The sequence below is a fragment of the Magnolia sinica genome, chromosome 3 (assembly GCF_029962835.1).
Source record: "Magnolia sinica isolate HGM2019 chromosome 3, MsV1, whole genome shotgun sequence".
Taxonomy (NCBI): domain Eukaryota; kingdom Viridiplantae; phylum Streptophyta; class Magnoliopsida; order Magnoliales; family Magnoliaceae; genus Magnolia; species Magnolia sinica.
Genome location: NC_080575.1, coordinates 35,471,722 through 35,483,429, shown reverse-complemented (window position 1 = coordinate 35,483,429; position 11,708 = coordinate 35,471,722). Strand labels below are relative to the sequence as shown.

The 11,708-nt window shown below is 40.1% G+C and overlaps 1 protein-coding gene across 1 annotated transcript; it reads left to right on the top strand.

The window, feature by feature from the left end:
* Positions 1-8,694: 8,694 nt before the first annotated feature.
* LOC131238853 (uncharacterized) lies at positions 8,695-9,190 on the top strand. The gene is made up of 2 exons (XM_058236448.1): positions 8,695-9,009; positions 9,110-9,190. The coding sequence occupies exons 1-2, from the start codon at positions 8,695-8,697 to the stop codon at positions 9,188-9,190; spliced, it is 396 nt and encodes a 131-aa protein (XP_058092431.1).
* Positions 9,191-11,708: the final 2,518 nt, after the last annotated feature.

The window sequence follows — 11,708 nt, the reverse complement described above, 5'->3', positions numbered from 1 at the left end:
TCATTTCACTGCTCTCCTTTGACCTAATATGCACACATGTTTTCTATAAAGAGATGTCCTTTTACATCTATCTATTCTGCTTATGCTATCTACGTTTTGGTTCTCCCGTATGCTTCAACTTCAGTCAATATCCATTGTTATATTGCCCTTTGCCAATGACTGACAAAAAGGGGGAGAACAAATCCACACCCCGAAGGAAAATTGTGTATCTGTGAATGGTGGTATAAGTGTTAGGGGGAGCAGCTGCAAGAAGACAAGGGGAGATTGGTGTTAGGGGGACCATCTACTGAATAACATAGTCATTTGTGTGTGTGAACTAGATAGCTTTGTAAAATTGTGTAAAGTTCTTGTACACACAATTTAGGGTGTTGGTCTAAACGTTGTTCTAGGGAGTTTTGTCAAGTAATTGACAAAGGGGGAGATTGAAAGTGACCTGGTTTGTCAATTAGCATGAGCGTTAAGTCAGCAAGATGAAGGAGCCGCAAAGGAAGAATGTTCAAGCGTCTACCTCAACCGGATGTGTGCCCAAACTCGCCAAAGGTAAACCTTAGCCTCACATCCCATGTCCCAAAACAATAGGTATATAAAACCCTTAAAATCGAATAGAACATCTTAGGGTTTTTTGTTAGAAAACTAATCTACATAAATAAAAAAATCTATAAGTTTTTTGCCTTTGTCGATTTATTGATACGTGGTTCGATGATATCGAACCTTGTTATCGATGTCCTCGAAACTCACTTGTATTATCGAAATGAGGACTTCAGATGTCCAGCAACTACAAAGATCTCTGGACTGAATTATTAATGAATCGGTGGACTATTCGATATTATCAAATTTTGAATCTTAAGTCCATCAAGTCAACTCGATAAAATCGACATCTGGTCAGTTGTGTCCAAAATACTATTAAGGCAAATCATGTAATACTCGATATATCGAAGAAATCATCGATATCCTCGAAATTCAAATCTTGAAGATATCGATAAACCTTCGATGATATTTGATTGGGACATAATTCTATCCCACAAGCTTTCAGGTTAAAACTTTAATGTATCGAGGATCACTCGATAAAATCGATTTTTAAATATCAATCATATCGAGGCACGGTCGATGTCATCGAAATAGGACATAAACTGTCCAGCAAGAATATTGAAAAATTCCTTGGAATTATTGATGAATCGACATTATTATTGATATCATTGATATTTAAATTTTGATGATATCAAGTGATGCTCGAACATATCACATACCTGATAAGTTTCAAAGGCATTTGCTCTCTCATTTTCAAATGTCGAGGAATTGAACCTCGTGTCGAGGAAATCGGAGTTCCAAATCCGATGACATCGATGCATGTTTGATCTCCTCGACTAGTTGGCAAAAAGTTTTAAAAGCGTTTAATAGTTGAGTTCGTATCATCGAGCGGCCAGTCGATGCTATCGAGAGTATACGCTCGATGATATCGAACTCTAACAAAAATATGACCGTTTTATATCTGTTGGAACTTTTATCTATTTAATGAGAGCTTGCCTTTGGTTGATGGTAGAGAAAATAGAGAGTGCTTTTGTGAGTTTAAACCTAGATCATATATCTTAAGCCTTTTCTCTCATCAGAGTTCATCCTCCAATCCACCCTCATCTTTGACATTCAATAGAGTGGATTGGGGAATAAACTTTCGCATTCAAGGATCCTACAACTACCATCTTAATGGCAAATCATTAAGCTGGGATGCCTTGAATGTATAAATGATTGGAATCACTCTGTCTCCTTTATAGGAAAATATTTAATAGAGTAGGATTCCATCATAACCTTGACCCAACTCGCAACCTTACATTGGTACATCATCTGAGTTGCGGTTCAAGGAAGCTGAAGATTCTTCGTCATCAGAGGAGGAGATCTTCATCAATGTACTGAATGGGGCTCATCTACTTATTTGTAAGTCATTAAAGTCCAGATAACCCTGTGATCATTCCTTTTGTAGGATTGGGTCAAATGTGCTTCTCACCCCTTTCAAGTCCTCATAGGAGGCCTCCGACGGGAGTGTATGTGGGGGTGCTTTGTGTTGACCCTTGCTCTATGGAGAGCATAAACTCTTAGGTCCTTGTGTAGGTCCTTGACCTGTGTGGTCTAAAACTTGGGTGCTGTGTGTTGACCCTTGCTCATGGGAGCATAAACTGGTGAGGTTCCTTGTGTGGATCATTGGCCTGTGTGGCCTAAAATTCAGGTGTTGTGTGTTAACCCTTGCTCCTATGTGGGGCATAAACTTGTGTTATGGAGGCACGTTAGAGTCAGCCTAGAGTAGGTTGTGCTGGTTTGAGGTGAACCTGATTTGAAACCTCCGTTAGTGAGATTCGATACACTTAAGGGTTAAGTGCGTCTCCCGGAAGTGAAGTAGACAAGTAGTCGAACCACTATAAAAACAACTATGTTTGAGATTGCTACTTTCTTCTATTACTTGTGTGATTTTCCTTAATGTATTCGTATTTGATTGTTTGAGATCACACCTCACACAAAGTCACGTCCATCATAAACTATGATTTGCATCTCGTTTATCCTTCAAATAGTTTTATGACTGGATCCTTTATTTGGCTTAGAAGCCATTAGAGTTATTTTGAAGAAATCCTGATACACGCATATTTACTCAGGATAAGATTGATAGGATTTTAAATTACCATAAAATATTAAAAAGTCCTATTCACCCCCCTCTAGGACATATTGGCATATTCCCACTTCAACTAAAGCAGTCATTACCGTAATTTTAGATCTAACAGAGTGAAAATCTCTCATATAGCTTTAGATATCAGGTACCTTTTACAATCACAACATACCTAATCGGTCCAATAAGGTGTACAATCCCAACATGTTCACCGATCCATCATCTAATCAATCCAATTCAAAATATTCACAATTTCTAATTCTAAATAACCAAACCAAATACCAGTTATTTCATAATAATGCAAGAAAATTAATTTTCAAGCATTTCATGACTATAATGTAACTAAGCAAATCAAGTTTCAATCATTCCATGATCATGATGCATGTAAATTCCACGAACGGATAAACTTAACAGATAATCCTTAATCATGATTTCAAAAGAGAAATTAATAACACAATGGAATGATATAATATGAGTATATATCAAAGTTCAAGGAATCGTATAAGGGTCAAGATTGTAAGGAAAATTACATTAAGAATTCAACATTCAAGTCATTTAACAAAATGATTAACCCCAAATGAAATAAACAAGGAATAGAATGTACTCAAACTTTATGAAATTAAGTAAAAATAGTTAAGGGAAGCCCCCGTGTAAAAAAAAAAAAATTTTTAAATAAATTTAAGGAAAAAGGCTATTTCCAAAGTGAAAAGGTTAAGCCAAAAGTAGAAAGGGCTAGACCTAAGGCAAGAGGATAATCCCCATGGAAAAAGGGTTGAGTGCAAAGAAAAAAAATCAAGGTTAATTCAAAGAGACAAAAGTTTAGACCTAAATAAAAAGGGTTAACCAATTGTATACCCAATATCAAACTGAGAAGCGAGACTTGAGATCTCTTACCTAGGATCTTAAATATAAGAATTAAAAGACAAGAAAATAAAAGAATCTTGTGGACTAGAATTAAGAAAATTGTTGTTGATGTATTAAGTCTATCAATAATAGGGTCCGTCGATACAATTGACAGACCACTCGATGTCATCGACAGATTCTCATTCCCATCAAAAAATTTTGAAAAATCCATGTTGTTTGCCGGAATGTTTTAGTGTTGCTACTCGATGACATAAAATGAGTTTGATGGCATCGACAGATACTCGATGGGGTGTCAATGCCATTGAAGGTCCCATCGAATATGTGTGCATAATTGTGTAAGTGTATAACTTGTTTATAAAAAATGAGCTATCAATGTCCTTGGGGGGGGATGAATAGGACAATATCAAATATTTCGATATAATGAGGAATAAATAAACAATTTCTCTCAATTGCTTGGAGTATTAAAACATTGATTCCAGATAGTTCATAGGACAACCTTCACCTAAAAAATTTAGGTAGGACAACCTTATTTCATCACGTCTTTGAAATCAATCTTTCAAACTTGTAAGAGATAATCAAAATAAATAAAGCATTCACAATAAAAGAGATAATCAATCACAACCAATGCTTAAGGAGTTATGTGGTTCGGTGCTTAAATCCACACCTACTCCACTCCCAAAATTACTACCGTCGTAATTTTTGTTTTCACTATTTCAATGTTTTCGCAAGGTCACCTTAATAACTTGATACAGTTCTTGTGATTTTCACGGGATTATCACAATAAAACTCACTTTGTGATTTTCACGAGCTTATCACAATAAAACCCACTTTCTGATTTTCACGGGCTTATCACAATAAAACCCGCTTTGTTATTTTCATTAGCTCATCCCAAAACAAGCTATTGAGAATTCCTGGCAATCTCAAAAAAAAATCTAAATAAAAGGATTACAAGTTACTTATCTTCTAAAGCTGAATATGTAACCGAAGCTTGATTGGGACGATCTTCTTTCTTGAGAATAGATTTAGTAGTATCTATTTAATCCGAAAGAATTAAGGGATCTAAAGTATTTTCAATGTAATAAAAGCAAACCCTAATGCTACAAATTCAATTATCTAAATCTCAAGTAGAGTATGAATTACTCTTTTAAAAACAATTAAAACTTACTTGAGAAAGATAATAAAATAAGCTAAAACAAATATTAGAATTACCGCACAAATAGCTTAAGAAGGGCCTGACTTTCTCTCTTTACTTAAATAGATTATTCACCAATTTTCGTGCTTTGAATGAATGAGAGAAGGCCTTTATTTATAGCCATAGGATTTGGAAATTTGCTCAACTTGATTTTTTATTTGGCTGGTCAGATTTCAAATATTGCATTCCAACAGCTCTCGAATTTCACAGGATAAGAGAAATAAAATTTTTAACTAGACTAAGCCAAAATTCGACTAGCCGAATATAGGGTTCGACTGGATGAATTTGCTGAAATTCGAAAAGTTGCATTGCTAGAAACTTGACCAAACAAAACTTGGGCTGGCCAAACCCAAAGTTAGGCTGACCGAACTTGCCACAGAAAATTTGATCATTACTGTAAATTTGCCCTAATTTTATTAGGTTGGCCGAATCTAGTTAGGATGGCCGAACCCGATGGGCTGGCCAAACTTTAGTGTTTTTACATTGTATACATTATATTAACGGTCATAATTTAAAAACACCTAACCTAGAGTCATTCTAACGTTTATACCACCTGAAGGTTGACATATACAATCATGCAATGTCTTTAAGGCTTGAAATGTTGAGTCAACCTTGAGATGTTGAGCCTGTCTTTAAGTGATCTTCATGAGTTGCTGAAGAATACTGGAGTGTGCTTGCGATCCATCCGTAAATGCAAAATTTGACAACATTAAGTGTGCTTTAAATATAGGCACTTACAATCTCCCCCTCTGTCAATTTAATGATAAAACACAACCATATACAACTCATCATACAATCATACATTACAACATCTTATGGACTCATCATTAATATGAAGCTTTGGTTCAAGAAAACATCTGTATACCACTTGTAGTATATTCACTTGAAGCTCCCCCCTGGAATGATTTGGCTCCTTCAAGCACTAGATTAAGATGATTATGGACCATGTATCCATGGTGTCATTCTCCCATTATTGTGAATGTAGTGCAATGATGTGCAAAGAAAATGGATGAGATCACTTTCTTCCTTAACAAGTATCCTCAAATTCATAAGAAAAATATTATATAAAGCAAAACTAAATGCAAATAATTTTATTAAATAAAACACCTTTACAGAACATATATAACATATTTAAATAAGTAATGCACACCTAAAACCCTAGCATAATCAGATTGAATATAATTTTCTAAAAATAGTAGAAATTGCAAGGATCCTAATCTTATTAAAATTTGAAAATAGATATATTGTTGAAAGTAATAACACTAAAAACCCTAAAATGCTTAAAGAGACGACAAGTGCAAAACTTATTAAAAATAGTAAGTTCTAACTTCAAACATGAATTTAAATACTTTTTTATTTATTTTATTTTATTTTTACAAAACTAGTCGAAGGCAACCACCTAGGACAATTATTTTCTTTGTCATCTTGTTAATACCTTTCCAATGATATAATATTAGCAAAGAAATGTCCATATATCAGACTTGGTGATGGAAATCTAACTCATACTGGCGTGCTAGGGGCCCTTCTGTGTGAGGGTGTCAGTCATGGTGGAGAGGTGGAAGCTTTGAAGTCAAGTGGGGGTGGAGTTTCTCGAGCAGAGGAGGTTGTTCAAGGGGTTATTAGGGAGTGCAGGCTACCTATGTTCGGGGAGAGGGGGAGCATAATGGAGAAGTGCATTGTGCGCAGACTGACCCTCCTCCTTTGGCTATGGATTTGGGAGGAAGGAGGAGGTCTCTTGGTTACTCAAAGGGGACTGAAACCGCAGGAACTACCCAGATCATTGACCTCGATACGCAGTTGGAGGATAGATCAGATCAAACCCAACAGCAGACTGGCTTTTCACTGGCTGAAGTGGATTTACTGAGGGGCTTGCAGCAGTATTCCTGCCCCCATCTCTCTTCGCCAACAGATTGGGGCTACCCCTTGGATCGCGGTAGGGAGGGTCAGCTGCTGAGATCTAGGCGAGTGGTGTCAACTGATATTCCCCCACATATTGGTGGGGACGAAGGGAACCCGTCTTCAGCTACCTCTTGAGCCAGGGGAGTGTAGGGGTAAGGAGAACTTGTCTCCGAACCATATTTTCAGTCTGGGCCAACACAGTGTGGACAAGGGTGGAGCTACAAGAAGTAGATTTTGGGGTAGCTCTAGTGTTGATCAATGCAGGATATTGGCTGATTCCATGTCAGGGTTAGATAGAGCTAATCTGGAGGTGGATCTGTCTCCATATTTCTCATTGTTTTGCCAAACAGATGCTCAGCTAAAGGCTCACTAGGTAGGGAATGAAAAGGCTCCATAATAGAACACGGGAGAAGAGTCAGGGTCAGATGATTACCATCAGGACAGGAATTTGACAAGCACCTCAGTGATGCACAGTAAGTTAGAATCACAGAAAAGGGTGGGAAAGTATCGAAGACATAGAATTTTGTACTCTAAATGAAACTGGGATTCGAGGCTTCGTAAGTTAAAGAGAAGGGCCGTGAATACAGGGTGTGTGACAGATGAATAAAATTTTGCTGTGGAACGTCCGAGGGATAGGAAACCAGCGATCTCTGTGGACTATGAGAAGATTGATCAAGAATCATGACCCCTGGGTGGTGACTTTGCTAGAGTCGATGCTGGGAGAGGACAAGAGAATCTGGATGGGTCTTTCGCTTAGGTTTTACTCTTCTTACTCCAATGGAGATATGGGGGGAAAGATTTGGATTTTCTTTAAGGCCTCCATTTCTTTATCTGTCCTTTTTAAATCTGACCAATGTCTTTTAACTGCTATTTCCCTACAAAATTGTTCCTCCCAAGTGTATGTTACTTTTGTGTATGCTAGGTGTGCAAGGATTTTGAGGAGAACACTCTGGTCGGATCTTGCTTCCATCTCAGTTTCAGTACAAGGCCCCTGGGCAGTCTGCGGTGATTTCAATGCTACCATTGACGACTCTGAGAGGAGAAGTAGAAGACCGGCAAATAGGGTCTCCTCCTCAGAGTTTACGGATGCTGTGAACGTGACAGGCTTACAGGATGCCGGGTTTAGAGGGAGCAGGTTCACTTGGAGCAACAACTAGGCTGGGAACTCTCGAGTATGGGTGAGGCTGGACAAGGTCCTCATTAATGTGATTTGGGCGTCGTTGTTCCCGCAATTCTTCATCTCCCATCTGCCCCGTGTACAGTCCGATCACGCTCCTCTTCTTCTGACATGTCCTAAGCAGCAGACCGGCGGTCCAAAGCCAATTCGCTTTCAACGCATGTGGACTCAAGATGGATCCTTTCTCAGGATGGTCAAAATGGCTTGGGATAAGGTGGACTCCAATCACCCAATTTTTAATGTTCTGGTGAAGCTTAAGCAGGTGAAAGTGGAGCTTAATAAATGGAATAGGGAGGTATTTGGGAACATATTCGAACAGATTAAGTCTACAGAATTTCTTCTGGAGGATTTGGAGGGGCATTTGCAGGACTTGTCTGCCTCGTTGGATCAAGCAGAGCAGCTTCTTTAGGAATGAAATGCAGCTGCAGCCAGTCTCGAGGAGCTAGAACTAAAAGAGAAAATTTTTTGGAAACAGAAAGCAAGGGTGGATTGGCTCGCGGAGGGGGACAAAAACGCACGTTTCTTTCATGCTACGGCTATGAAAAGATAGAGGCGGTCTATCATCAGTAAAGTGGATCTCGAATCATGATAGTCGGCAGACAGCCCTGAGGAGGTGAAAGTTGCAGCGGTCAAATTTTTTGAGAAGCAATTTACGGCTACTCCTTGCCATTTGGATGAGGACCTGTTAGGTCTCATTCCGCAGCTGGTTACCCAAGAACAAAACCATATGCTAATGGAACATCCGACTATAGATGAAGTTGGGCAGCGGTGTCTTCGATCCCAACTGATAACACGGCTGGCCCTGATGGGTTTTCTTCTAGTTTCTCCAATTCATGTTGGGAGATAGTGGGTACTGACATTCATAGGGCAGTGGAATTTTTCTTTCAATGGGAAAGGTTGCCCAGGTCAGTCATGACATCTCTTATTTGTCTCATCCCAAAATCTCCTACGCCAAAACGTTTCTCTGATTACCACCCGGTTAGTCTCTGTAACTGCTTCTACAAGATTTTTGTGAAGATTTTGGCGGCCAAACTCAGCCAGGTTCTCCCATCATTGATTTCCCCTGAACAAGGCACTTTTGTGGGGGGCCGAGTAATAGCTGAAAACATTGCTTTATCGCAGGAGTTATTCAAGGAGTTAAACTGGAAGTTCCAAGGTGGGAATATTGTGTTGAAGTTGGACATGGACAAAGCTTATGATAGAGTGAATTGGGACTTTCTCAAGCAGGTTTTGTATCGTTTCGGTTTCACCGATTAATGGATAACGCTCGTCGAAAAGTGTTGGGTAAATTGCTGGTTTTTAGTGCTTATAAATGGTGAAATGGCAGGTTTCTTCAAATCGACGAGGGGGCTACGTCAGGGTGACCCAATCTCCCCTAGCTTATTCATTCTCTCAGCTGAGGTGTTAAGAAAAGGACTGAAAAATTTAGTAATTCAGCAGGTCGCCCAACCTTTTGTAGTCAGTAGAGGTTACCCAATCATTTCCCATTTGCTGTATGTGGATGACACGCTGGTCTTCACAAATGGGACAAAATCTTCGCTATGAGCTACAAAAAGATTTATGGACAAGTACCAAGCAGCCTCGGGCTAGTCTATTAATGTTAGGAAATGTTCTTTCCTTTGCAGCAAAAAAACTTCGGCGGCCTCAGTTAGATCGACCGAATCAGTCCTTGATTTTGGCAGATGCACAGGCCTTTTTTCTTTCCTTGGAGTCCCACTGGTGGAGGGCAGGTTAAAGGTGTGTGATTTTAACCCTCTAGTTGGGAGGGTGTTGGGTCGCATAAATGGGTGGAAGGCCAAACTGCTCTCCCAGGCGGGACGGCTTGTCCTGATTAAAAGTGTGCTAGCAAGTATTCCAGTCCACTCTATGGTGGCCCTTCACATCCCTTTATAGGTGTTGGGGACAATTGAAAGACAAATGGCAAATTTTTTCTGGGGATGGGCTGAAGGGAAGCAAAAGTGCCACTGGATGAATTGGAAGGCGATGGCTAGGCCTATAGCTGAAGGTGGACTTGGAATCAGGAGATTGCATGAACTTATGAAGTCTTTCAGAGTGAAGATGGCATGGCAAATCAGGTTTGCGGTGGATGGAAATGTTTGGAAATCGTATATGGTTGCAAAGCATGGGAAGGAGTTGGATACAGGTTTGACAACCAGATCGAGCCAATTTTCTTCCCCTTTGTGGAAGCGAGTTAGGGATCTCATCCCCCTAGTTGACGCTACAGTTCAGTGGCAGATTAGTGTAGGAAACTGCAATTTTTGGGGGGCAAATTGGTCAGGTTTGGGTCCCTTAGAACAGCTGGCAGAAGCAGAGGTGTCAGAGGACTTGCTACATCTCCAGGTACGTCATGCTCTGGGTCCTCTTGGGCCTATTCCAATTACTACGCCATGGCTTCTTCTCCCTCAGTCTATTCTGGACTTTGTTCTTTAAGCAGGCTTCCACACATCGGCTGATTCTGACATTCCGTTATGGCCGTTTACTCCTATGGGCGATTTCTCTATTAAATCAGCCTGGAAGTTGGTCACGTGTCCTGGCCTGGGGAGAAGTTGGGCATGATGGGTGTGGCACGTTAAACTCCCTCCGAAGATATCCTTATTCATGTGGAGAGTGATTAATCAGGCTATCCCGGTTGATGAGTTAGTGCAATCCAAAGGGATTCACCTCGCTTCGAGATGTGTTTGTTGTGCCTTTCAATACGCCCAGGAGCATGCATTTGAGTCGATAACTCACTTATTTATAGAGAGTAGATTGGCTCATCAGGTGTGGGAAGTGATAGGCAGGGATTTCGGCGTAAATATTATGGCAGCGGCTTCTGTGGAAGGGAGATTAAATCAGTGGTGGGTGGCGGCGGGGGCGACGCAAAGGAAATTGGAAGATATTATGATCATGCCATGCATCATAATTTGGGCCATCTGGAAAGCTCAAAATGCCACAGTTTTTGAGGCCAAGTTGGTATCTCCAGATAAGACAATCAACACTATTCGCCAGTGGGTTGCAAGAATTGGGGGATCGGGGGTACATACGGGTTCTCGAGGAGGGAGGGGGTTAAACGTCTTTTCCACCAGGATGGGAGGGGGCTCGAGGGTGATCAGATGGGAAAAACCTCATGTTGGTTGGGTAAAGATTAATGTTGACGGTTCCGCTAGGGTTAACCCCGGTGCCTCAGGTGGTGGGGGCATTTGTAGAGGGGCGACGGGTGATTTTGTCTTTACGTTTTCGGCCAACTATGGTATTGGTTCGAACACCCTCGCTGAGCTAAGAGCGGTGTATGATGGGATTCTATTTGGTTTACAAAGGGGCTTCCTTCAAATCATTCTGGAATCGGATTCACGACCGGTTGTAGATATGTTAAATGGGTTGACGAACCCAGGTTGGAAATGGAAGGCGTGGCTGTGTAGAATCTACCAGTTGAAGCAATGAGGGCAAATCGAGGTCAAACACATTCTGAGGGAAGGAAATTCAATGGCGGATTTTATGGCTCGTCTAGGGAGCGGTTCGCCCACAGCTACGTGGTGGAGCACAAGGGTTGATCTTCCTCATCAGGTTAGAGGTTTCATTTTTCTGGACAGGGTGGGGATGGGTTCGATTAGAATGCGGTGAATGGTTTTGTGCAGTTTTTTTTTCTCTCTCCACGATAGGCCCTTTATTTTTGGGGGGCTGAATGTACATGACTCATATATGAATGAAGTTCTTTTTGATATATATATATATATATATATATATATATATATATATATATATATATATATATATATATATATTGTTGTTACGACGGTTGTCTACATTTACAAAAAATCTAAGTCCCGTTGTAGGATTTTGACCGCATAGTTGTTTTCCTATGCTTGTGTGGTAGGTTTGGAGAGAAAATAAATTTTCATATGTTCTCTAAAAAAGGAGTTCGTAGGGAAATTTTGTTTAAGCACATT

Bases quoted from the DNA above. Each gene is read 5' to 3' on its own strand.
- LOC131238853 (XM_058236448.1), top strand. From the start codon at position 8,695: ATGACATCTCTTATTTGTCTCATCCCAAAATCTCCTACGCCAAAACGT. The intron at 9,010-9,109 runs GTTTTGTATCGT...GTGAAATGGCAG, and splicing joins ATTGGGACTTTCTCAAGCAG to GTTTCTTCAAATCGACGAGG.